Source organism: Haemaphysalis longicornis, unplaced genomic scaffold (assembly GCF_048455015.1).
Source record: "Haemaphysalis longicornis isolate Haplotype H1 unplaced genomic scaffold, Haemaphysalis longicornis Haplotype H1 scaffold_2, whole genome shotgun sequence".
NCBI lineage: Eukaryota > Metazoa > Arthropoda > Arachnida > Ixodida > Ixodidae > Haemaphysalis > Haemaphysalis longicornis.
Genome location: NW_027526295.1, coordinates 262,673,979 through 262,701,560, shown reverse-complemented (window position 1 = coordinate 262,701,560; position 27,582 = coordinate 262,673,979). Strand labels below are relative to the sequence as shown.

General features: G+C 52.5%; 1 protein-coding gene across 1 annotated transcript; it reads left to right on the top strand.

Moving 5' to 3' along the window:
- On the top strand, positions 1-27,582 carry Mmp1 (Matrix metalloproteinase 1). The gene is made up of 9 exons (XM_077700445.1): positions 1-159; positions 6,488-6,611; positions 15,675-15,892; positions 17,664-17,868; positions 19,522-19,680; positions 20,976-21,110; positions 24,016-24,152; positions 25,174-25,497; positions 25,932-27,582. Exons 1-9 carry the CDS (start codon positions 34-36, stop codon positions 26,268-26,270), a joined length of 1,767 nt encoding a protein of 588 aa, XP_077556571.1. The 5' UTR covers positions 1-33; the 3' UTR covers positions 26,271-27,582.

The following is a 27,582-nucleotide window of genomic DNA, read 5'->3' as shown; positions in this document are numbered from 1 at the left end:
CGACGCCGGCCGTCGGTGGCGCAAAACAAAGCCATGCGCCGTCGGGGACTCGTCGATGCGTGCCTGCCGGCGATGCCGATCGCTGCGCTTCTCTTCCTCGTGGTGGCGTCAGCGCTGGTCGCCGACGCCTCTGCTTCGGGCTCCAGCGACATGGCCGTGGTGAGTTGTGGCCTTGGGTGCCGAGGACGCCGGTTCGAACGCCTGCCGCCACCCACGTCTGTCTTCCAAGTTGGTTCCCGGTGCGCTCCACGCTTGGTTGTCCCGCAGAAACAGCTCAACGACGGCTTCGAGACCCCGCCGAACCGACGTGCGCCCGTCGCTGTGTTGTTTCTGATGGAGAGCCAAAACGACGACACGTGCCCCTTATGGTTCCGATTCGGTCCTCTAAACGCGCACGTGCACCCGGCTAGCGGCGGTCTGCGCACCCTCCCGTTGGTGGTTGCTGGCATCTTTCTTGCGGATAAGGGAAAATGTCAGGTATTCGGCGCTCGGCCTTCACTTCGTGCCAACAGGCCTTTCCTTGGATTACAGCCGCTGCAGTTGTTAAAACCATCGCGAATGTTTGCATGGTTTCCCCTTGAAATATGTTTCTCGTGAAGCCTCTCTCTAGCGTGCTACAGTCATTTCATCGGCAAGATAAGTTGGTGCGAAGCTTCGTCACCTCATCAAAACTTATGCTGGCAGTAGAACTTCTGTTACCGTTAACTCCGAAACCGCTAAAGTCCCCGTGCTGAGAACCGCCTGCATGTAAAAGACTTCTTTGTGATTAATTGCAGCGAAGGCCGTCTATACGAAACCCCTCATCCGCTGCTTATGCCTGGCACAGTACAACTGCACGCATAGTTTATTTTCCCAAGCTGAGTGCATCACAGTGAACGCTAAACGGTTGTAAACATTCAATAGTGACATGGAATATGGCCACCGGCATTTTAGAGCGGCCGGGCGAATAAAAGCGACAATAGGAGTTGGAGCCTCGCGGTTCCACCAGCCCTGCCAAGGGACGGAAATGGTCCTCCAAGCACCAACGCCTATTGTCGCTTTTATTCACCTGGTCGCCCCGGGATGTCACGGTCAGCTGACGCTCTCAGTGAGCGCCTTGTTGAGAAACATGCTGCACGAAGCTCGTGAAGTGAATTGTAGTATTCGTACCACCCTTGCGGCCCATTTCTAGCCCGCACTCGTCTTCCCTGGCAGTTTCACCTCAACGGGAAACACAATGGATCCGCAGAAGTCGCCCTTCAACGCTAGCGTGGACAACGGCTCATTTTCCTCCTGCCTTTCACCGCGGCGTGATGAATGCACCCGCTCGCGCGCCTTGCCTCCTTTTAGAGCGCCGTCAAGGCAGGTGGCAAGCCGGTGTTTGTCAACACTGAAGCCCGTCAAGGAGCTGTTTACGTTCGGAAGAGAGCATCCCCGCGAGGAGCGCCAGAGACGCTCGGAGGGGGCGAGGGAGCGCGCGTTTCTGACTGACACGCACCGCCGAAAGTGACGAGCTTCGCCGCCGAGCGACCGGCCGATGAGGCGGCGTAATTTATTCAGGCGGACGACCGGGGCTGCCACCGCGGATGACGGGAGTCGCCCTGTTTACCTGGCCGGCTCGTACGGCTGCTGGCCGGGTTCAAGGTCGGTTCTCTTCTCTTGAGACTTCCATGGAACCGACTCTGCTACTCCCGGGCCAGGCACACAATGACGGCGTCCGACGAAAAACGCGCTGGAGCAAAAAGAAGTCCGCATACGTTGCGGAGACTGCCGGTCTAGGCTCTTAGTGAAGCCATCTGCCATAACTTCGTCCCCTCCCTGTTTCTCTTCACCGGGATTTGAGGAAAAGCAGACGCCGAGTCCTTTCTCAGGAGATTGACCGGCAGCGAAGCGGAACACGCCGTGGAGCTAAGCGGGTGAACCTATGTATGACCAGGTCTTGTGCATGCCTCTAAAAGCCGACGCTCGCACCTTCTATTTTGCATTTGTGACAGAACATTATGTCGTTGTTTCGAGGCCTTGAGAAGACCAGTTTACGTGCTGCGTTACAAGCAGGTTGCCAAACCATTTTGTCGTTGCATAAGTTTTACAAGGCGCCTTTCGTCCATTTTTAGTTTGCGTTCGTGGCAGGGCGCGCGGTCCGGCTTATCTGCGCTCTTCCGTCAACTCCCAGCAGGAGCTGTCGCACGTCGTCATCCGGAATCCTTTAACTCCACGTATGCCGCAGCAGTCGCTTTGTGGCACAGGTGTGATCACACGCCGCTTCCTTCTTTGTGCCAGAAGTCCCCGCACAGTACCGTCGCTGGCCTCCTGCCGGCTGCCTGTCAGCTCTGCCAAGACGGTCGTAGCGTCGAGCGCAGGCATCTGTCATTACCGACTTTTACGGCGGGCAATGCTGTCGGAGGCCCTTGTTATCCCGTGACAATGCCTCTTTCCCGCCGAGCAGTTAGTCCGCGCAGTGAAGCGCTGGTGACGTCAGTTGGCGTGGTTAGCTCCGCCGAGGCAAGGCACGAATCGATTGCGGTCATTACCAGACCAAGTAGTTCCGGCAGGCGTGCGGCTGACGCGTGTCGCCGACTCTCTCTGTGGACGCTGGCCAAATGAGCGTCTCAGATGAATCACGAGCAGAAGCGCCCCTTTTCCGGAACAAATAACGCCGTAGCTGCGCGCACAGCGAGTGTTTTCAACGAGCCATCATTCGCGCTTGCCTCGTTCCGAAAGAGTGGGATTTCCAGCTGCTTTTTCTTCTTGCCACGAGCTGTTGCGCCGACATGTGACCTTAAACAGCTGCATTTCCTGACTCATAATGTGGTTTCGACTGTGTCCATCGGAGGCCCCTTGTTGGGTGTCTCGCGGCCGACGTTTGTTCTTGAGTTTAGCTCTGTGTTACACATCGTGCGCGGCCAGCTCGTGAGGGCTACAGTCCGGAGGAGGCCGATACGATCTCATGGCTCAAGAGTCATTGGGACCATGGGTTCTCTCGCGATGTCTTCCTCAAGATACAAGAATCTGCCCACGGCCAAGTCTTGTCACCCGTAGCCGAAAACTATGCTAAGGAGCTTAGGACGTTGTTGGGGAGACGGCTGTCGACAGAGTTACTTGCAGTCTGAATATGACACCGTTATTTGTACTCTCCATACTAGGGACCTCAAGCCATGGCTTAATTGTTATTCCAGAAACAGTGAAGAACAAAAATTTAGTAGTTCTTGCGGTTCTTTAGTATAGAGGTGAATATGTAAAAAAAATTATAATTTATAATATTAGTCTGTTTGCGAACATACGGTAAAAAAATTGAAAATTTGAGACCGTTAAACTGCTTGGTATTGCGTATGTTCGTCTCAGAACTCGCAAAGTGCTGCCCGTTTATCGCGGCATTCAAGGTCGCCATGCGGGCGGTGAATAGAATACCTCGGCGAGATTGCTGTGAGGAAGGTGTTCGCTGAGCCGTTAGCGTCTATTTATTGTTCAATTATTAAGCATTTCTTCGTACACTCAGTGTGAAAACCTGTCTAACCCTTGGTAAGTCGCACCTTACTTCGCGGCATGAGAAAATGCTAGTAATAAAGGCGCTAGGGCCTTCATATTTTCATATGAACGCTTATATAGCTCCTAGAAAGTTGTCTTTCTAACAATGCAGTAACTGTACAGTAGTGAAGCCGACTTTGAAGAGGCAGTGTCTACAGAGCTTCACGCTATCAGCTTCCTAATATTCATAAAAAGCCTTCTCAGCAATGCATTTGTGTATAATACTGAATCCGACTTCAAAACGCGCTTTCCTGCAAAACATTTGCGTAAAGCATGAATCTAACACAAAGGCCCTTCGGCCATAACAATTTAATATAGGAATTCTTATATTGTCTCTTAATGCAACTGCTCCCGAGCAGCGCGCTATGTAAAGCAGTGAAGCCGACTTTAATGTGACTCTGTGTGTAACATAGCTGCTTAATTAAGCATTTGTCCGACAATTCCCAGTTGGGAAGGAGTTCCTGCAATTATTTTGTTACCGCTACTCCACGTGCTTAATGTTGCAGCACTGTGACGGATGTTTAGCGCTGCACTTTTGACTTTTCTGTTTTGGTGCCGCTTTTCTGAGGCGACCCTGAAATTCCGCGCGGCCCCGAGCCGCGTGTTGGCTCAGCCGGCGCTCAGTCTTTCCGCCGTCGAGTCCGCCCGGTGCCCCACTCCCCCCTTCCCCTCTTCCGTGCCGCAAGGCCTTCGGTGAAGCGTCCCCGTTGCCGAGCGGGAAGACGACCGAGCCCTGGACTCTCTTCCGCTGCGCGCGCTCTTGTTCAGCCACGGTGCGCAGCGCATTCACCGCTGAACACACACCTGCGCACGCATGCACAATGTTACTTAGGCGAACTTAAAAGGCAGAAAGGAGGCGGGTTACTCTTGCATAATGGGCGTTTAGCAGTTTGGTAGGCAAATCGAGGTTACAGATGAAAAGGGAAACATGCCTTATGTGCTCCTCGGCGTAGACGAGCAGCAGCGCATTTTCCCAATAAATATAACGCGTAAAGCCGGCAGACTTTGAAGGATGACCCATTATTGGAGCCGCATACGCCTACCCATTCAGCGTCATTCGCCAGATGTCTACGGTTCAATGCATTGGTTTTGCGGAGTAGGCTCAAGAGTTTTTCCCCGGTCGCCATTTTCTTTGCTTGGATTCCTTTGCAGACGAACGAAAAAAGCACCTTTGCCCAGCCGGATTCTAGCCAACATACATGTCCTGCAGGAGGAAATGGTCAAACGCTTGCAAAGATGAACTTCGTTGCTCTTGGCCAACCGCTTGCGCCCCGGCGACAGCACTCCCCCAATTACAAAATTCCCATTTGAAATGTAGGTTCAGCGTGCCCGACGTGCCCCGATTCACACTGTAAAACCTATCCATCCATTGATCGTGACTGGTGGTCGCTTTTTAAAGCCTCCCGTACACGAGTGATATTGTTTTTCGCCGCCGTCAAAAAGGCAGGCACGGCAACCGAGATGTGCAGGACTCGCACCTGCCAGGTGTCAAAGTCCCTCGCTTCGGCGTGCATGAACCGAGCCAGTACTCGTTGCGTGCAGTGTGACTCAGCGGCGCTTTCCCACGCGTCCTGGAAAGCAGCGATATGAAAATCAGGCCGTTAACAAGAACGGCGCTCTGTTCGATCGCATTTCTGAGAACGCGGTGGTGTGCCGTCCCGCAGTGCGCGGTTTGGCGGTCATGGGGGCGGACACAAGCGTCGACATCCGAGAGCAGCGCTGTTCGCTTGCTGTCTGATGAGTCAAGCTTCGGCGCGTTTGACTGGACGGGCGGTTCGGCGCGTCGTTTCACCTTTCGGTCTTTTATTTCAAGGGCAGAAGAAGCGAGAAACAGCGCGTGCAGTCTGGCTTGCTGCCTCGCAGACGTTCGGACGGGGCGCCGGCCGATGGTCGATCGCCGAAGGGTCGAGCACTACGAACGCTCGCGCTTGTGGAAGAGCAAAAAAGGCGGCCGAAAATGGGAGAGGCAGTGGGAAAGATCTCTGGGTGTAGAGGGCGAACGCCGAGAGTGCATTTCGCTACTATGGCTGGCTGCCCTTGTTGGGTTACTTATCGCGACCGGTGGCCCGCTCGCAGAAATCTGAACATCTCGGGCAAAGTGGAAGACCGCGGAAGCGGCGTCAAGGGCTGATGGTAAGAGATTGTGTGCTGCCAGAAAGGTCGCTGGTGCACTGCACACCAGAAAAAGACCGTGCCAGCCTGAACGAACTTGCTAAACGCGTCTATAGCCAGCGACAATGGGATCGTTTCGAGTGGCCCTTCGCTCATGCAGCTGTAGCAAGGTCCAGTACAAGCACATCGTTCCGGAAACTCGTTTTCAGGCCGCTTTTCCCACCGCACGGGAATTGTGCGGGGTAAAGAAAAAAAGTCTCGTGTAGTCGTCGATTGCGTCGACGAGTGAATTATAGCCCCTGTACGCAGGAGCCCGGGCGGAGCTGTAATCGAGAGCTGCTGCCATTATGTCGCAGCTCACACTGGGGCAATGATCTCTGTAGAGCTGCACACAAGCAAGTGTTATGTTCCTGGCTCCAGGCCTGTGCACATTGCATGCTCAGACGAAAAAAATCGAAGGCGACCTTATTTCTCTTGTACGATCCCGCCCAGTACCCGCAGTTCGTGCGCACCCTATTATTGCGTCTGGTCGTGTATAAAATGTTTCGCCCGAAGTACCCCGGCACTTTGGGTTCAAGGCAACATTTAAAAATAAAATAAAATCACACGCTGTGTGAAGGGGATACTCGTTAGTCTGCTTACTTTATAACCTCGCAAGGCACACACACACACACACACAGACACACACACACACACACACACACACACACACAAAAATCTGCCGTCCATTTCTCGTGCTTATGTTCCGCTTTGCTGATCCGGTGCATGACACTGAATCGAAGCTTAAGATTATGGCCTTCAATAGCACGGCGGTGGGCCGGCTCCAATCTGCCTTCGCATTTCTGACGCAAGCGTGGTTCTCTTGACGCAGAACTACCTGGAAAAGTTTGGCTACATCGAGCCACCGAAAAACGGCACGGCAGCTCTCCGTTCCCAGCACGCGCTCATCGATGCCGTCAAGGAGTTCCAGCGCTTCGCAGGCCTCAAGGTGACCGGTAAGTTGCGTCGTTCTGCGCCCCGTCTGGCAGTGAAGAGCGCCTGCTTTTTGGCGTGATTTATTTAGTTCAATGCGTACAACCTTCGATAATTTTGGGGGGAAAAAGTGTTTTTTTTTTCTTGACGCGCTTCACTGGTCCTGAGCCAACCAGCAAAACACAGCGGCATGGTTTCTGCCAGCGTGCTTTATACGCTTAACCCATCCGCGAATATGAATTTCCTCATTAGTGCAGCGAAAACCACGAACACTTAAAAGCCAAAAAACGTTTACAGTATCTCTGCTCATGGAGGACGCGTAGTTTGCGAGCGTATTGCGTATGTTCCACAGAGTCGCGGTGTGTGCGCGTGCGTGCGTGTCGTACGTAAGACACTGAACTAAAGGGATTACGGTTCGGCAAGCTAAGGATGTTCTTATTTAAATATTCCCAAATTGGGGTTCTCGGCCGTGTTGAAATTTCGCTAATGATCGGCACAACGTGCAATTGAACGATTGCGCAGTGCAAAAGTTGGGAGCCAGGTTAGGCTCACGTGCACAGCGGAGAACGACAAGCCGTCGGGGTATACGAGGAGGAACTTCAAGGGGCGCACCGGGCCGTGAACGCACAAGAACATTCAATGACACAACCAATAATCGCGCGGCACCAAAGAGCGCGGGAAAGGGGGGATGTAACGGAATGTATAGGAGTCTTGGTCTTGCTACAGGCCAGTCCCCAATCTATCCCCAATCCCAATCTACCTCTCTATTTGGTCGAATCAAGGTGTCACCTGCTAGGTAGAAAGCTACGCCCCCAGCGTTTCTTTCTTAAGAATCACGAGGCATGCATGGTGCGGCGCGTAAAACGTTAAAACGAGAGGGACAGGACATTTAGGGTTTTACTGTTGCACGGTGAGAAGCCTCCGAAACCGGCTTGTTTGCCGCTAACTCTAACGCGTTTTCGTTTTCGGCGTGGGTTTTCACCGAGCCGTACTTGCGGTTACGGGCAGTAAACGACGAGCCAAGTCAGGCGCACTGCGTGTTGGTATGCACGGCGCAGGCCAGTGGGGGGTCATTACACACGCCGCTGCTCCGTGCTGCGACGTCCAGGAACGCGGTCCACAGCAGCAGCTTTCTTTTTCTTCGGCCCCTCACCTCATTTCCATTTTTACTGACCGGCTGCGCTGAACGATTAGAGTGGCGACGTTATCGGCATTCCGCCCGGTTTTGCGAGGTCTTAGATGCGAGTTTTGTCCGCTGTTAAGAAGGTGACCGCCGTTATCGTTTTGTTTCCCGAGACGTGCTTCTGGACACGTGCATCTTTTCTTCCAAATTTTGTTTGTTACTGCGATAATAACAATCACTATTTCTGCGAACGTGGAGGATCACAACCCGTGCATCTCTCATGCAAATTACGGGGTGGCAGCCTGCGTCCACGGGGTGGCAGCTGCATACACATGCAGCCATGTGTAGGCAGTCAGAGAGCCCAGCTTTGCGGCCTATAAGGCGATGTCGTATTCTCGCGGGCCGACGGCAGCGGCAAAAAACAAAATGCCACAGAGGAATTATTGCCATTTTGTACATTTGGTGTTCGTTAGGGAAAAAGAAAGAACTCGTGTTGAAAAGGAAGTGGAGGCGAAGGGCGATAACTCGCACCTGTTGAGATTTCGGCGCCCGTTAAAGATCCTCAAGCGGTCGACATTAACCCGGAGCCTTCCATTACGGCACGCCTCATAGCCCTGGCGTAGCTTCAGCGCGTTAAGCCGAAGAATTTGAAAAACAAAATGAAACATCCGCGAGCCTACACTAGCGCCGTCGTGTGTGTCTTCTCTGCTGTCGTCCAGTTTCAAGCACTACTTAACGATGTAAGCCTACACTATGTCGCATTTGTTTCATCTCAGTGTTACAGCCGCAGTTTCGTCAAGCTATTTCACTCCCTCTTGCCTCACACATGTCCCTGCGATGTAGCACATTACACAGGACAGCCCCTTTAGAGGAGAAGGCCTTTTTCTCGGCAGGTAGCCGTAATTTGGTGTCGTCGGCGCCGCTGCGCAGCTCCCCGGCATGGGACGATTATGACGTCATGCGCCCAGTCGAGCGCGCGCCTTTTCCGCCACCCGCGGCCAAGGCGAGCCGCGCAGAAGGCCGCCGTGACGTCCACCGCCGCGTGTTTGTTCAGCGGCAAGTGCCGCAGGCAACAACCACGGCCGGCCACGACCGATCCGCGCGACCGCTGCCCACACTCCTTTCAGACGCTCGCGTGCTGCTCGATGACAACGCAGGACGTTTCTAGGTTATGTAACTGCTTACCACGATACTTTTTAGCCTTTTTGGAACTACTGCTACTCATAAAGAAAGGCGGAAGCGACACCTTAAATAGATGACAGACGGTTTAGCTGCGCCAACCAAAAAATATCGTGGTAAGGCAGCCTGCATTAATTTCCGTCCCACACATAGCGTTGACCAGTACACCGTATGCGGGTATGCGTCCACTGTCGGCGCGCTTGATTCGAGTTGCAGGCGACATGTACGCTTGGGTGGCTCGAGATGGATTTGGTCGTGGAAGCGTCGTCACCACCATTTTCCGCGATTTTATTGTTACTATGATCCTTTGCCAAACGCCCTTGTTAGGCCTATGGTTAGGTTTAACCCTTGGCAGCCCTAACGTAAAGCTAAACGACCTTCCAAGCGGCGCCAAACTCGTTGTATGCCAACTGCGGGTATACCGTTTGACGAGGCTATGCAGCGCAACGCTTGGCCTAACGTCAGTCGGACCGGGCATAACGCAGCCTTACCGCACTCCCCTGTGCCATCGCGCCGCCAGCTGTATTCACAGCAACGATGACGCGCTGCTGAAGCTTCGCCTTACATCCTCGAAATTAAGAAACCCTAAAGTCATAAAACGGTTTCTTCCGTAGGCCGACGATCAATGATCTACACGCAGTACGAGCTGTAAATCGCACTCGCTATCGCAAAGAATGGTGAAGGTTTATAAGGTGTGGATGAATAACCTAGCCCTTTTTTTTTATTTCGAAAAACAAATCATGAAAGGTGCGAGGCGCGCATTGAAGTAGTGGAGATCTGGTAATCGTTTTTATGTCCCTTGTATACCATGTAACCACCATATCGTTCCTCCTGGTAAACGCTTCCGCCAGAACCGAACACGCAGTTACTCTAAGCTTATTACCGATCGCCAAAGTTAAATTATCCCCCGCTGCAGCCCTAACTATCAGGAAGACAAGTTCTTATGGTAGAGGCTGAAAAAAATGAGCGCGTGCTTAAATGCAGGCGACGGTCCACAGATCTGGCGTTACAACTTTTCGAATCTTTTTCAACCTTGAGGGCTTCCACCGCCACCATGATGGCATCCCAATTCAGCCGACTCATACGTTGCCAAACGTTCATTGAGCAAAGCCCCTGAGAAAAATCCTACATTGCCGCCGAACGTGTTTTCACCTGCAAGTGCTTGATGTACTGTTCTATCAAGTCCCGCGGGTTTCGCCCCAACGCAAGCGTAAGTTTCCGGTCATTTAGTGTCCCGGTAAACGAAAAGAAAACGGCAGAAAAAGAGGGGGCTCTGAAAAAAGGGGGTGCGGAATCCAAACTATAATGTTGCTATCTATTTTCTATCCGGTTAGTACGCTTTTCCGCAGAAAGCTTGCGCTCGGGAAAGAACTATATAGGGATACAGAAACGTGCGGCTGAAACAAACAGTTAAAAAAAAAATGCTCCGGATGGTGTCGCTGTTTCTTGGCGCGGACTTGCAGGACGATGGGAAACACCCGCCCCCTCTCCCCCGCCCGACGAAAGTTTCCCGGTCGGAAAAGCCAACCTGGCGGCAAATTGGCGCCCCTGCGTTGCCGGGCTATTCATCTCGATATATGCGAAGGAAGAGGCCAATGAGGCGGAGAAACGGAGAGCGAGGGCGGGCAGCCCGAATGCCTTGAAGCGCTGTCTATTCAAAGATAGACATCGAAGACCTGCGGGCTGATTTGCAGCCAAGCACTGGTTTTACTGGTTCTGGCCCGGGGCAAGGACAGGCTAAAAACATCGCGGACTTCCTGAATGGGAAAAACGAAATCAACACGCGGCGAAAAACACACCTTTGCGTAGAGCAGATACATAGGCTGTCGGGCATGCAGTCTTCGCAAATGGATGCAACGAAGTGGCGTCACAAGCGAGTGGGTAAGTGGCAAGGTTGGGTTGTGCCTCTGCGACAAGCTGACGTCATTTCGCCTATCTCCTTTTCGCAGTGCGGCCGCACTTGGGATGGCTTATCTAACTCCGAGAGGGACGTGTCTCACGCCTGTGAAAACCTGTCGCAGGAAAGAAAAAAAAAAAAAACGACCCTTGAGGGACGCATGCAACATGACTCAACGCACTAAATTATTGCAGAAGAACCAAAACTGCAGTTATGCTTTCACCCGAGGATAAGTCTACACCTGAAAAGATTTTTCGGGTGTCATTGAAGTTTCGCGATGTTGTAACAACTGCATTTCGAATTTGGCGGTTCAACACGCTCAAGCTGCTCCTCGGCTATGCGGCCCGCCGTAGTGCAGGGCTACGGATCAATTTAGACGGCCTGGGGATCTTTAACGTGCGCCGCAACTCAACACACGGGAGTTTTCATTTGACATCTCATCAGAAAAACGGCCTCCCTAGCCGGGTTTGAACCCGCGTCCTCGAGATCAGCAGCACGACGCCTTAGCAACCACTGCGACACCGCAACGGCTTGAGGCAAACCGCCACGAAATGCAATGTCATTTCTTATTCGTTTGGCTCAGGCTAACCCGGCGTGAAAATGAATCTATATATAGACCGTGTCCGCAGGGCAGAAAGCTAAGTACCTCGCCAGCAAAAGTAGGGCGAAAAATTCAGGGCCGTTCGACTCTATGAAGCAGGCTGGCCAGCGAAGCTGGTCGGTGTGCAAGGAGTGCACGAAAAAAAAAAAAACGAAAAACATTTGTTTGTAATTTGCGATTGAGCAAAATTCCTTGCTAATTAGCTGCACGAAACTTAGAAAGACTACAGTTTTACACCAGGGGACAAGCAGTATGCCGTCTGTTGCCCTCCCGCGTCAGTGGTATTTTACTATCTGTGAAAAACACCAACCCGAACTGCTCGACCAAGGAGTACAGCAGTCAGGTCGTATCGGGCCGTGAGACGCTTTCGTTGAAATCTCCCACCCGCAGAACGGGTATGTCAATGGGGCTCGTAAAACCTTCCTGCGCGTGCACCCCCCCCCTCCCCCAAATGCGGAGAAGCAATAAGTGGGGCTGCAACCATGCTTCCTCCATAAATGACAATGCTTCAATGCCCAACATCAAATGCGGGAAAACCAGCTTAAAAATACCAAGCTTACACGATGTTCTTAAAGTCGGCTTCACCTTTATACATAAGTGCGTTGCTGTGAAGACACTTTTAGGGGCTGAACTGTGGGGATTAGCATACACAACTTCCTTGTAAAACTGTCCTGTATGGAGAAAAGCAACGCCAACACACCGTACTTACTGCGGTCAAGCTAAAATAAGTCATTTATAGTTTTTGCGTCATAACTTAGTTCTGTACAGGCTATATGTCTGCTGCGCAGATCGACAGTAATTGCACTCCAACGGGAGGAACTCGCGTGTTTCTTCAACGTCTCACTACGTGCACAGCGTGCGCGTACAGTACGAGATCGTGCGAAGAAGCGCATGTACTATACAGTTTAAAAAAAACGCGGCACTTGCCGATGCTTCCAAGCTTTATCGGCGTTCACAAAGGTCCTTTGTGTTCGGCGCCCATTTCCATAAGGAGCAGAAAAAAGGTTGCAACAAACACGGGTCGCTTTTCCGCCGACCTTGTGTCTACCTCGCAAATCGAAGCACGTAGCAGGCCGGAACACGAAGGAAACGAAGAGACACAAAACGACGAGGAGCTCCCCGTGCGAGACTGGCTCGTTTCGAAAGGAGTAACAAATGGAGTTCTAATTGCCTCGAGGGAAGAAAAACTCACGCCTACTGCGGAGAATGGTTAAAGAAAAAATGTTCATTTCCGTTAACCTTGTTGAGGGCGCGTTTCGCGCGAACGACTCAAAAGCTTCGCTCTCGCCGCGCTGTGCGTCCACCAGTTCACTCATTTTGGTGCGCGATATGTGCTAACTGCATGCTCAATTTTGGACGCGTGTACGAAACACGGAAATGAACGCCGCAGATGCGCGGGGGCTGAAGAAAAGCGCAGAGTGCACGGTGCCAGCTTTGCGTTTCCTGTAGCGAGCTATGTTTGCTTCGTTAAGGTGGCCGCAGAGAGAGAGAGAGAGAGAGAGAGAGAGAGAGAGAGAGAGAGAGAGAGAGAGAGAGAGAGAGAGAGAGAGAGAGATCCAGCGAAAATTGTCTATTGCATGAATCGCCTTGCCTATCTCATTTGTCATAATTGTAAAAAATCATGCACCCCTCTGTCTAACGACGACGATGATTGGACCCGAAGCTTTCTCGTGATGGATTCTTCCGTCGGCTAATCTTACACTGCGAGTATGTGCTCCTGTGGAGATACGCAACACTTTCTAGAATACCCACATCAACTCTGGGGTGTGCACTCCGTAGGCCTAACGTTTGGGTTTGGGGTGTACGGCGCGAATCGGTACCTGCCGCTTGGCGCTCGCTTCGACCTTGTCGAAATAGAGTAATCGGATAGGCCCCGGCTCCATAACGCGAGGGACCCAGGTTCGATTCCGGTTACGGGAAGCGTTTTCTTCTTTACTTCACCCACGATCATTCATCATCATCGTCAGAGAAAGTTGGCTTTCCTTCGGAGTGTATTGGCGTAGAACGGCATCAGGGAGAGCAATAAAGCTTCGCGTTAAAATGAACATCAAACCACTGAGCCTCCCGGCGAACTGCAGTAGCGTCCTGGAACAGCGTCTGTAGGCAGTGCTTCGTGATTAACTTAACGTGCTCAATAACACCGTATAAACTCAGTTTCGATTCTCTTTTGTCGCTTCCGCGTTTTCTTCTTTATCACGCGAAAGTATGCTTTGGTCTTGCGCTGGCTCTAAATGGGAAATTACAGCTACTGCAGGCACTTTGTTTGTTATCTTTTTGTTATCTCTTCTGGGCATGTACAAAAGAAAATAGTCAAATCTGGTAAAGTCACAAAATACCCCTGCCGACGCTCATTATCCTGTTTTTTGTAAACGGGGTGGTTGTCTGGAAGAATTAGGGTTAGAATTCAGGCTAAGAACACGTCGATTTCCTGGCTGCAGGTACCAGGAGACAAAATCCAAAAAACCCATGGTGACGAAATCCTGCTGCGCTTCAAAAGACCCGACACGGGAGAAAAGAGCACGGGAAAAACGCGATTTTTTTTTTCTTCCGTGATGCCTTCACAGTGCTTTTTTGTTTCTGTTTTTCTTTCTTTGGCTGCTTTGCTCGAGATCCAACCTTGAGCCAGTCCGGCTTTCTGCCTTCTTTACGAATCTTTCTTCGGTGCCAACAGCAGAGCGAGTTTTAGCTAGCTCGCCTCTACGGCCGATGACGGAGCCTCATACAGGCATAACACCGCGATCAGTATAAAAAAAAAAAAAATGAGGCGACTGAGACGGACATTTGGCAGACGACAGCAGCCTGCAGGAATGTCCGCATGGATGCGAGCCGGGAGCACTGACTCATGCTGCGCGACCGGGGGCCGCCGCCAATTGCTTCTGGGGCAGCGCGTGGGAAGCTTGGCGTAAGCCATTCACCATGACTCAAAGCGGCCGCCCGGAAGGCCAGCCTCGTAATATCGCGCACGGCCCCCCAGCTCCACTGCCGCTCTGAGTCAAGAGCGCCGACGTGCGCGGAACGGGAAGAAGTGTCGGCGAGCGCTGCTTGCATCTCGCTTGTGTAAAGCACTCTCTCCGAGCCGTGCTGCTGCCTGACTCAGGCTGCGTTGCGAACGGACAGGGCTTCTGTACCACGCACGCAGCGCCCAGCCTCCGCGTAACGTTGGCGCCTGGCCAGGCGGGAAACAATGCGGCGCATAAGTTGCTGCCGATGAGTTTTGTGTGGATTCCTTCTCGTAAAGCAGAGGCATCGCTCCCGTTCTGTTCTCTTTCTTCTCTCTCTTTGCCTCGACGCTGTCATGGGGTGAAGAAGACTGCTCGCTAACATACGCCACATTTTTATCTCGCATTGCTCGCTGGTAGTGTTGGAATTACGTTCGTGCGTTTAATGGCCCAAGTTGAGACAAAAGAACGAAAAGCAAAGCATTGAAAGACCGTTGTTGTGGTGTTGGATGACACGCCTGCGCTTGACAATTGTCGGATAAATGCATGCGCCGCTCTGCTATACAGCGAGCTCATTTATAGTCGAGAGGGACGAGGTTTGGGCCTGTTGGTGACACATAATGAGATAAAACGCGCTAAGAAATAGTCGACTTCGCTATTACACAAAAATTAATTGCTGGGAAGTCATTTTTTATATGCGCGTTTTGCTAAATCCCTTTGTAAGACCCAATGTACTTATATCTGTTGAGAGCTTTAATGTTAATGTTAATTGAGAGCTTTAATGTTAATGCTTTAATGTTGACTTCAGTACAACACAAAAAATATACACCCGGGAGGAAATTTTTACGGGAGAATACAGGGACTTTAATACCAAAGTACGCAGTCCCTAGTACCTTTCCTTAAACGCTCTCATAACACCGCATCGGATCCCTATAAAACGCTTCACACAGACTTTCTTCCTAAAGTCGGCTTCACCTTTTGCTAATGTGCATTGCAAAGAAAATAGCTTTACTGGTAGCACAGGTTGTCTTATGTGGAAATATGCAGGCCCTGTATAGTGAATTTTATTAACAGCATTTTCGTACGCTGCAAAGGGTGATTCATCAAGCGTTACAGGCGGGCATACCGGTCTCTGCCGCAAGGTTCGTAGTTGGGCAAGTTGGTCAATCTTGGAAGGAAACGGCGCTTGTTGGCGTCGTTTCTCCACTCTGTCCCTTCTTTTGCGCTGTTTCGTCCCGAGACGGATGTCTTCGTGCAAATGCTTATTAGGCATTCAAAACTCAAAGAATCCCGTCCAAGTTCGGGCTCTACGAGGTGAAACGGGCCTCTCTGTCTCTGTGTGTGCAGGGCGAGTGGACAACGAGACGGCGATGACGATGCAGCTTCCGCGCTGCGGCGTCCGGGACAAAGGGGGTATCGGCCTGGACGCCCGGCGGCGGCGGCGGCGGTACGCGCTGCAGGGCTCCAAGTGGGCCAGTAACGAGCTGTCCTACCGGATCAGCAAGTACCCGCGCCGCATCAAGGACCGCGTGGCCGTCGACAAGGAGATCGCCCGGGCCTTCAAGGTGCCACTCTTCCTCCTCACGCGTGCGTTAAGGTTAAGGTCATCTGCAGGAGGCGGGACATGAGATCAGAACTGTTCAGACGGAGGGAGGAGAACCAACAATGTATTCGGCTGACACCGGGCCAGAGGGGGTTAAAAGCCACTGAATGAGGTCTTCGTCCCGTAGAGAACAAACAGGGACTGCTACAACGGGGGGCAAAAGTAAAAAAAAAAAAAGTATAAAACTTGCGTCTGATCTAAGACTAATCTGCATTAGTTGACTGCCACAAACTGTGGACGGGCACCGCAGCTTAATGGGCAAAGAAGTACACCAACGTATATAACCCTGTGATTGAGTCCTGCTGACATGTCGATCTAAATTTTTGTTTGTGTGCGCCCATGTAAAAATTGGGGTTCTTGTTCAGCCGGTTAGAAATTGCGGGTCCAGCGTGTACAGCAGTTTAAACCATAGAGTTTCTTACAATATAACTAGAGGGGAAACTGGCGCTGCGATCGTACGCCTCAATGGGCGTGATGGGTAGTTGTGGATTCGGATTGGCGCTTGATGGCTCGTGGAACTTACTACGGATTGCAGGCCGTTTCGTTTTCGTTTTGGATTTGCATGAACGCATTTGCCTAGGCGGGGTGTTGGGAGGAGTGATCAAAAATACGTTTCTCCTTGAGCTGCATGCCTCGCGTGCACTGACGCCGCCCTGAGTGGAATGTTTTACAACCAGAGTTGCGAATTGAGTGGGTTATCAATGCATTGCCGCACAGCGAGCATGAAAACACAAATGACGGCGCTCTGTGCGGCGAAGTTGTCTGCTAATTAGGAGTTGCGGCGCTGCTCATTCGGCAGAGCAATATATTGTCAAAGCTGACGACGGTTGCGAATCGCTTGGAACAGCCACACCTTTCGTGCGAGCGCCGGCTCCTACGTCGTAGAACAGCAGCACCGGCGGCTGATAGGAACGCAGCTTGTAGGATGTCACTAATTCACGCAAGAATAACTTCTCCAAAGGTAATCGGTTTCTTTTTTCTTATGAGCACAAACTTCTCTTACTATTACAAACCACCAGCGCCGAAACTTTTACAAGTAGTTTTTAAAGAAGTCCGCGTCCTGCTATAGTTGGCGGAAAATGGCAAACCTGCTCCACAAACCTTCTCGACTCCGCGTCTGCTTTTTATTTAAACGCGCCGTTTTATTTCGTACAAAACCGGTTTTTCGTCCCTAACTTTTTTGTTTACCATGTAATTTGTAAACGGAGAACCGGGCAATAAAAACTTTTTTGTCAAAAAACACAATTTGCGCAGCCATAAGTCCGTTTTGATCCTACGCAATCCGGTTCCAAAACTACCCATCATTCCCATTGAAGCGTAAGCGCCGCTGCCATGTTCGCGTTGACACTAGCGCCAGTTTCCCCTCTAGTTATTTGTATGAAACTCTATGGTTTAAACAACTAAACGAACTAGCCACGAACAAGATTCCGTGGTGACTAGCCACGAACAAGATTCCGTGGTGACTAGCCACGAACAAGATTCCGTGGTGGTTTCGTTTCTGGAGTGCGATCACAGTGGAACATTTCTATATTTAAGCGGCAATCATGGTGCTCCGAAAAAACTAGACAGTGAAGCATGAATGCCCAGCCAGGGAGAAGCGTCTAGTCTAATTGCGATCAGAACTTTCACAGCCAACAGCCCCTTTGTTCCACCGTTCGTGCTTTTTAGCGATTGGGCAGGCTTTAAGCCCTGGTGCTGCAGTGCGCTCATTTCAGGATCGCGTACACTTGCAGATGTGGTCGGACGTGTCCCCGCTGAGCTTCACGCACAAGAAGAGCGGCCCGGTGAACATCGACATCCAATTCGTTCGCGGCGAGCACGGCGACGGGGACCCGTTCAACGGCCCGGGCGGCACGCTGGCGCACGCCTTCTTCCCTCGCTACGGAGGCGACGCGCACTTCGACGACGAGGAGAAGTGGACCATTGACGAGTACAACGGTCAGCACTGCTGGGCCCAAGTGGCACACGTATATCTCTTGAACCGCGACCGGAACCACTGTTTTCTTTTCGCACTCCGCGAATAGATGCGTATGAACATGAACTGTTTTTGTTGATGGAAGTAAGGTGCCTGCGGGCCGCTAGGGGAGAGAGGGAAAAATGGGATCCTTTGGTGTTCGGCTCAGCTGGAGACATGAGGGAACTCGCTGTGGGCGTGCAGCAGCTCAGGAGCAGGAGGGGGTCACGCCCCACCTCGAACAACCCCGGCTTCGATGTTCAGAGTGATTAGGTGGAGATCGCGGATGATTGCTGTCGCCTTATTATAGTCATATTGAGTCCGGCGGCGGATGCACTTCGCCCAAGCAACCTTTGGCGACCTCTCGGTGAGGACTCTAACGAGCGGCTTCTGCCTCGGTAATTCGCAACGCATTTGCACCCGGTACAAAGGTATACCCAGCCCTCCTTGGCTCGGTCAGGGTTCAGGACTCCGGAGCATGCGGTCACGAGACGCATGCAGTGCGTTAGCGATCCCTATCACTTTGGCGCCCAAGCAGACAAGAGCGCCCTCCCGGTCTGGATTCCAAGAAGCGGCCCCATATACTTTGCCCCGGCGCGCCCTGTGGCCGGCGTGTAGCCTTACGCAGAACGGCGTGATTAAACGTTCTGTCCACGGCAGCTGGGGGAAAAACCCATTCGCTCCGTTAATTGCTGCCGCATCGCCGCGGAACCCATGCGGCACACACCCCGTACTGGGCCGGGAAAGAGCGCGGAAACCAGCATATGACAAGCAACGCGATTTCTATCTCTTTCTTTCCCCGAAACTTGCAGCGTCGCACTGTTCCGCATCAGAGAAGGCAGGCCCTTTATTGAGCGCTTTCTGAGAAATTTGCCCGTAAACCGTGAAATACGTTAAACGCGCGCGTCCCATGCGGCTTTCCAGCGAGCCACCGGAGGGTCATTTCGAGGAAAGTGTCCATGACAAAGTGGGCGACGATTTCATGGTGCCTGATAAGGGCAACATTCATTGCTGTTGTACGGCGTATTGAAGCCCATAAAATTGCAGGGCGGAGCGTGTGAGCAAAAGCTTATGCAACACACTCTGAAGATGTGACGGGGGCGGTAAAGTAATCAAGCAGTCCGAAAAGACGTTTGTGTCTGTATTACCACACATTCCAGCAAAACTCGAGCAGTCTAAAAAATCAGCAGCCGAAACCTTAGTCGACGACTGCACGTATAAAGGTCCAACAACCCGCAGTGCAGCAGGTAATGGGGCGAGTGCGGACGAGAACAAATGGACACTCAGAACAAGGAAGCAAGCGCGTTTATGCCTTCAAATTGACGGCAGACGAGTTTTCCTTCCAACAAGATAGCTCGTTGACAGTAAGTCCTTTCTGCCCGTTCTAGGGCGCCCCCACCGCGACACTAAAAAAAAAAAAAAATGAAGCTCAGCAGCCAATGGCCTTATACTCGGTGAAAAGAAACGATCGCTTTATTTCAATCGGTACTTGCATTTGAAAAGCCCCGACACCCTCATCGATGTGTTTTGCTGTTACCGGAATGATTTCGAGCTGCGGATGTCCGCATCGCAGAATTCATGCTCAGCAGCAGCCTTTCAGGAGTGACAACCGTGCGTCATCTGGTGCTCCCTCACAGGTGTCAACTTGTTCCAAGTCGCGGCGCACGAGTTCGGCCACTCTCTGGGCCTCTCGCACTCGGACGTCCGGCGGTCGCTCATGGCTCCCTTCTACCGCGGCTTCGAGCCGGGCTTCCAGCTGGACCGCGACGACATCGACGGCGTGCAGGCGCTCTACGGTAAGGGCCAGCCTCCGCGCTTCGCCCCTCGGCCGGACTGGCGCCCGCGGGCCGCGTGGCCGCCCTACGTGCCCGAGCGCCGCTTCCCGTCCTGGACCCCGCCGCAGCGCAGACGCCATTGGCCGCCCCCCTGGCCGCGTAGGAGAGCCCGCTTACTGCCCCCGCATGCCGTCCGTGTCCGGACTCGCTAACACCCTCACTACTAACAATAAACGACAAGGACCTGCCTCGTGCCTGCCCCTGCTCGTCCTTGCCCTCCTGTGTGCGCTTCTGCCTGGCTCTTCGCTGGCGAACCACCTAACACCAATCCAACCTAACACATTCACGCTCTCGTGCCTGGCCTGTGCATCCCATTCCCGAAGGTGGGACATTCCGAGTCGCTGAACACGCGCTCCCTCGCAAGCCCTGCGTGCCTTTTGCTTGGTGGCGTCGTTGTCCGATTCGGGGAAGAGGTTGGAGCCAGGGCGCTGCACCGGTAGGCGTGCTGCGTAGGCTGGGATGCTCGATGGCCGACAGCAGGCCGCTTGATGAAGACCAACGAGGAGTCGGAGGACGTAGTTTGCGACGTCACTTTATTTGGAACTAAAACGTTGTTTCGGGGAAGCGTTCCTCGAAAGCGGTGCAGCAGCAGTGCCACGTGTCGACAACGTCGTCTTCACCGGCGTCTCTCTGTGCCGCATGGAAGCAGGTCTGTTTGGCATCAGCCACATTGCTGCCTTTGACGTGAAAACTTAAGTCTATTGCAAGTTGTGCTAAAGGCGCTCTGCGAGGTTTACTCCCGGCCGCGTAAAAAGGTCTGGTACCATTTATCAGCACACGCTTCGTCTATTGCAGTGATCGCTAACTTTGGTCCTTTGTTACCTGCATTACCTTCACAGCTGTTCATCTTCATGCAAAATAACTCGCAAAAGGTATTCAGTGGCCTGAAATGCGTGCGAGCAAAGTATGTAAACGTACATGTGTTGTTCGCAGTTACCAGGGCAACAATTGCTACCAGACATTTTCTCGTTGCATGATACCATAATTAAGTCAAATTTCTTAGGCGTGAGACGCGTAGCAAGCCCTGTGATGAGGGAAAGTATACGGTATTGCCGGGGCAATGTCGCCACTCAAATTGGAGTGAGAACTTCTCAACTTGAGCATGCACGAACAAAAAAGCGCAGTTGATCTCTGGCATGCCCCGGAAAGCAAGAAACAGTGTTGTTGGCTGCGTATGCGGCGAATGCTGGCACGGCGTGCACCTCGCGAGCTTGTTGGTGGACCTGTTCTAGTCTAATGCCGAGCTGTTACCCCAGGGGCCGTGCACAGGACGACCAAGGCGCCAAGCAAGGGCAGCCGCAAGCCCGCGCAGCCGGGGCCAGACCTGTGCCAGGACGCCGCCATCGACGCCGCTACCAGGACCGAGGATGGCAGTTCCTACGTCTTCAAGGGTAAGCCCGCTTCACCTGCCCGGAGTCCGTCTTGCCCAGCTGCTTGCATGCAGGCAAAGCTTTTCTTGTATTTAGGGAATTCGCGTTGGTGCGACGTGCAGAAGGCGGGCCAGAAAGCCTGCTCCTGTACGATTCCCTGCAGCTTCTAATGCTGCTATATCCTGTACAGGAAGAGAAAAGCTCGTCATCATTGTCAGCAGGATGAAGACCCCTCCCGTAACCTCCCACAGACAAACACGCCCGTCACTATAGCCCTGCTATACAGTAAACTGGAACCCCGTCTTGCATGTCCCTGCACATCACATCCATGTCGTCCGCCTTCAGCCAGTCGGGATTCGCTCTTGAAACGGACACGGGAAGTGGGCAGGAGGGGGAAACAACTCGCACTTCTTCCCCACACACTATGCAGACTACATCTAATACCCTGGGTAGTGGGCGCCAAATATTTGCGCGGTTCGGGAATGTTTAGAAAGTGCGCATTCGTTGCTGTAACTGAGTCATGTGACAACACGACTTGCCCGGAAACTGCGGAATTCGTACGTTCTGGTTAATGTTTCGTACTCACTATTTATTTGGCCATGGCTGTCCCTACAGGGATGCGCCGTGACGACCGGCAAACGATACAAAGGTTCCGACTCTAAAATGCTTCAGCCATTTTCGTGTATAAGCCTAAAGGGTAATAGAAAAGCCGGGCTCTGCCAAAGAAGGCAAGCACAGCTTCGATACTTTCTTTTCCCCCATCGAGGTGCGTTCGCATTGCGTCTTCCCCGCCCTCAGCATCAATTAGCCGGCCGAACGGCCTTGGCATCTGCCGCCGGCGTCTCGGTTTTCCTCCTGCGGACAAAAACAGGAGTCGCCAGGCCGGGGAGAGGGGGAGGAGTTCGAACGATTCGCGCGACGAGCCTTCACGGCTCAGGGCACGTTGGTCGATAGTGGCGCACTTTCCAAGTCATCGGCTCGGCCAAGCGACGTCGCCGCGCGTGCCTCCACTGCGCCACAAGTGCCGACAAGCGGAGGCACGCATGCGTCGCAAGGAAGATGGCCGCCTGCCTGCCTGCGCAAATGGCCTGGACGCGCTGTGGCATAACGGCTGCAGCCTTGCGCGAGGACGCCGCATATACTCGGTTAAAACTTAAGAACGGCAACAGAAGTTGACGCTGTGTCTTATCACCGTAGCCCGATATTACTCCGCGCAGCGCAAGTAGTGCGTCACTGGGAATATTTTGAACATGGCGTGAGTCGTTTCAGTGATTTTTTTTTACTTAATATACTTATAAACGACTCCAGCGACGACAAGCAAACTGCTTGTTTACGAGTATACAGTGCAGGCATTCACAACAACAACAACAACAAAAAATGTGTCGTTCAGGAGAGAGGCAACTCTGAGCAGCACTAAGAGCAACAGGAAGACAGTGGAACACGCTAATAAAGCGTCTATGTGCAAGGGCCCGCCGTCTACCCGTCCTGGTGATGAGATTGAAATGCCCGACGTGATAGACACGTCTGTCACGTCAGACAAGTGCTACTTTGGTGAAAGAGTTAGCGCCAGCATCAGAAGACAGAATGCAGTAAAATGGGATGGGCAAGCCTTTAACCAAAGCATTTTAGAGCCGGCGTTTGTGGTGGTGCACTGGAGAATAGTCCGAAGGGGTTCAGTAGGATCACAAGATCCATGCGCGCCTCGTTCCAGGCTTATGTAGACAAACACACACGCGTGTGGTGCAGCTTTGCTCTAAACTCCGCCGTCAGGGATAATGAAATGGCCCAGCGATTGCTGGCAACCCTCCCCGAGAATCGAATCGTAGTTCCGTATCAGGGCCACTGCTTGGTTGACTGCGAAACATACAACTTATTTCTCAGAGCTCCGCAGTGACCAGCTTCCAAAACCTGTGTTGTATGTACTATCTTACAGCTCTTGTGTACCAGCTCGGTAAATTTTTTCTTCCGCATCCAGGACTTGCGCGCTAGGTGTCCACCGACAATTTTTGTTGCTTTTGTAGACAGGATAACAAAGCGCGCAGTCCTGAAAGTGTATGCTTTAGGTATAAAACAAGGGGCCATGAAGACAAAATAAAACGTTGTCCATTTTGAAGGAACTAGCCTTTGGTAACTCACTCAGTTGCATTCCAACGACGAAATACGTTTTTTAAACTAAAAAAAAAAAAAGCAAATATTGAACAGCTTTCAAATTTCGCGCTACAGTGACGCCAGTACTAAAATAATTACCAATGAACTGCACGTTAGCACTAAATGATGCAATAAAACAGAACTAGAGGCATCGCTACAATCGCCCAATTATTTTTCTTGGCGGTGGCTGTTATAGGGTGCCTCGATGCCTCGACGCGTGAATCGAGGCGCCCTAGTGGCTGCGGCCACGGAGCAAGATACGTGGCTGCGGCCGGTGGCGGCCGCCTGAACAAAGCAAGATTTTGTGACGTCATGGAGAACTCGCCGGAAAGTAGCTGGGGAGTCGCCACTGCTTCAACGTCTCCGTTATTTCTTTGAAGTTAGCAATAAAATTGACACCACTGTTATTGGCACAAATCATTTTATCTTCATGGCGTTTAATAAAACTTCGCGTGGCTGTATGAATCTGGCTTTCTGACCCAAGGGGAAAACGCGGGGTTTCTATAGCCTATACGTCACTTGTTAGGTACGGAAAGAAAGAGAAGAAATCTGCTACCGAGAACAGAATTACCCGGATTTCTTCTTGTCCTCCTCCCGTCTGTTCTTAGCAGACGCACAAGTTTTTCAGTGCGTCTGCTTGTGCTGTGTTCGTTTCCCCGTCGCGATATATTTTTTGAGGAGTATAGGCTATCAACCAGCTTAAACTGCACGTCCCGCCACTCCACTTTACTACAAGTGCTCCAAATTTATGGCACGCGTGTTCTCCTATTCGCATCAGGTGACTATTACTGGAAGATTGAGACGGACGGAATCGCCGACGGCTACCCGAGGAGAATATCGGATGACTGGGGAGGTCTGCCCGGTCACATCGACGCTGCGCTTACCTGGTCCGACGGAAAGACGTTCTTCTTCAAGGTGAGACTTCAGCGATGTGCGCCTTCGAGGAATTCCATGGTGGCCATTTAATCGCGCGCCTCGTCAGGTATTCTTTGCACGCGTACTGCGGCACATGTGGACGAAATTGAAATGTATACTGACTCTGACAACCGCAGAGGAACTTCAGGAGGGACGGCGTTTATGTGGAGAGCTGCAGGTTTTCGGAGGCGGCAACCACACATATTCGCGGATAGTGTTGAAGGTTACACGTAACCTGAAACCTGAAAAAAGGAAAGTAAATTGTGGTTAGTTCGAATGCAGCCGACGGCTAATAGAAGACATACATGCAGTTTTCTCTACAATTTCTCGGTTCCAGAAAAATTCGTCCTGGTACAAAATGCGAACCTTGGATCACCGCCTATCTTGTCCCATCTGTCTACCCACTGTATACCAGGAAGTTACTTATCGCGCAAGAACGATTAATTAGGTCTCGCCCTACCCCGCACTAGATCCCATTTTCTGCCAGTCGAGATATTTGTGAGAAAGCTGTAACATTCGGTATTGATAATTGTTGTTTTACGACATACCTTCATGGGGTGTTCCGCTGAAATTTGCGATGGCGCCACTTCGAATTGTCGATTATTTCGTTCTCGGCCGGCCTCCTGGTTTACCTATAATATGAGTAAGCGACGAAGGTTTCATTCGAAGTAACGAGTATTTATGCGTTGTAGCAAATAAATAGCGTACAGAAAGAGGTTATTTCTTGGTACCGTCATCCCTGAGTGGACCAAGGTGAATCTTTTAAGACTGCGAATTTTTTCGGTAAGCTAGGCAGACCGAGCTCTCTTAGCCGTTGGCATCAATTTGCTAGATACCAATTTCTCCTGATAACTGTCGTTGCACGTGGTCGCAGTCCAGAGACTGTTTTACGTACCGCCGTTGCACACGGCGCGACAAGGCGGCTCTTGAGGCCTTCCCACTCCCCTCATTGGAAAAACGCGCTGCAAGCTCACATGTCATCCCCCCAATTTCAGTCTCCATGGGTTCTCTCTGGGCGCAGGGCAACAACTACTGGCGCTTCCGGAACAAACAAGTGAGCAAGGGCTACCCGCAGAGGATCAGCGTCGGCTTCCAGGGCATCCCGGACAACGTAGACGCGGCGCTAGTGTGGAGCGGCAACGGCAAGACGTACTTCTTCAAGGGCGCCCAGTACTGGCGCTACGACAGCCGCAGCGAGGTGCCCGTCAGCGACCGCTACCCGCAGCCCATCAGCAACTGGAACGGCCTGCCCGACCACCTGGACGCCGCCTTCCAGTGGCAGAACGGATACTCATACTTCTTCAAGGGCTCCCACTACTACCGCTTCAACGACAAGGACTTTGGCGTAAGTGTTTACACCCTGCTCTCTTATGCGTGGTCCTCAACCTCTTCAGATCGTACCAATGGCAGCACTTTATGACTCGTAAAAGAAAACAACCAATTACGAGCTACATTGAAAACCAATGTAACATCACTGCAGCAGCTGCAATCCGCATGCCAATTCCGCTCTTGTTCCAAGCATTAAAAACAAGCCAAGCTGACTTTAGACAATTAATAACTAAATTATGAAGTCACTGCAGCCCCACATATACGATTTCGATACTTCCACTTTAGTGGCCCTATAATGGGACTTAAGACTAACCAGAGCGTTTAGTGGCAACGACAGCGAGGCAAGAATTGTCCAAATGTGTAACCGGCCAGAAAGAACTGCGCGACTTAAATGTTCGGTGTGTGTCAGGCATGCATCTGCCTCAGGGTTCTCGTGTGTCCGATGCGCAGGTGGACAAGGGCGACCCGCCGTACCCGCGCGCCACGTCTGTCTGGTGGTTCGACTGCAAGGCCATGTCGAGCGCCATGGCCCAGCAGCAGTCTCGACGCCACCCGGAGAGCGCCACCGCCCACGTGCTCGACCGCACCGAGGCGCCCGTGGCCCAGAGGCTGCCCGCACGCGCGCAGGGCCTGCAGAGGGACGCGGCGCCCGAGGCCCCAGAGATGGAACCCGTGGGACACGCCGAAGCGCCGCCGCCCACCACGGTCGCTAACGGCGCCAACTCGCCAGCACTGGCCTCCGGGACCGTGCTGCTACTAGCCGCAACGCTGCTCAGGCCGTTCGTGTGAAGGACCCATCTGAAATAGGCGCACCGTCTCGCGAGGACTTTTGCCAACGTCATGCGGCGGCGCGGTTTGCACGCCGGGGGCATGACAGCCGCATCCGTAAGGGCATTTCTCACGTCTGCAAGCTGGACCCGGGACGTTATGAGTCAGACATCAGATGTGTGTTTTTACCGGCGGCTGCTGTAAATATCTGCAGAATGCTCGCCCAGCCACCCGGTCAACTGTTCGCGCAAGCCCTCATCCGTTGCCAACTGAAAAAGAACGCATTGCGAATCTACAAGTAGTGCTCCTCCTTCTGTCCACATCGTTCGAAGAAGAAAGCGTCATGCTGCTCTGTAATCGGAAGGTTTCTCCTGGGTGCCTTGTTTTGAGGTATATGTGACCGGCTTGTGAGTCCGGAGGAATGGAAGACGCGTGTCACCTCCATCATTACTTTTGCGCACATGAGAGAAAGGGCTGTTAGACGCCAGCTGATATCTTCATCCTGTGGTCCAGCACTTTTTTTCGCGACAACGAAAGTGTGCTCCGTTTTCTTCCGTTCATGGCCATTTTACAGTGACAGTGTGTGCGTGTGGATGTAGTTTCCCGACCGCGTCGGGGGAGGGTTGTGAATCCGCGGTTTCTCAAAAGGAGTGAACTGGACAGCCAAGAGTCATGTTTTATTTACTCTTTTTTTCACTCCCTTCACTGCGGGTGAGCCGTGAGTCATGAGCAGATTCGCCAGTGGGCTTTGTAAAACAACCTGCCCACTCTCTCCCTGGCAGACCTGCGCCCTGTTCTGCGTCACCTCGGGACACGGCGAATGCAGCGTGCAGGCGCGACTATGTCTCTAATCCTTCAGCGCGCCATGCCTGGCACTGCCGGGGGCCGCAGTGGACACAGCGAGAGTGAGGTACCCTGCTTAGTCATTTCATCTACTGCCTCGTGCATCGGGCGTTTCCGAGAGGGACGAAAAATAAGGCGCAGGGCATCCGGCGGAGTGAAGTGCTGGAATGTGACGTGCGCGCGTGACAGTGCCAGGCGGCGAGCACCCGGCGGTGCTCTTCAGCCGCCATTCACCAAAGACTGACCAAGAGGGGCGCAGGCCGCCCCCCCTGGCGCCCCGCGTCCGGGCTGGCCCGGGCTTCGCCCACGTGCGGCCGGACCCCAGGGCCCTCCTCCCTCCCGCCTTCCATCCGCTCTGCCTGCGGCCGCCGAGGACTGCCCGCGCGCCAACGCCTCGTCGCCAAAAGCGCACGACCGTGTTCTCGCGTCCTGTCCTCGCGGCACCGCAGGAGTTGCTTGTTTACTCATTAAAGAGTTGTCTCCCATTGTA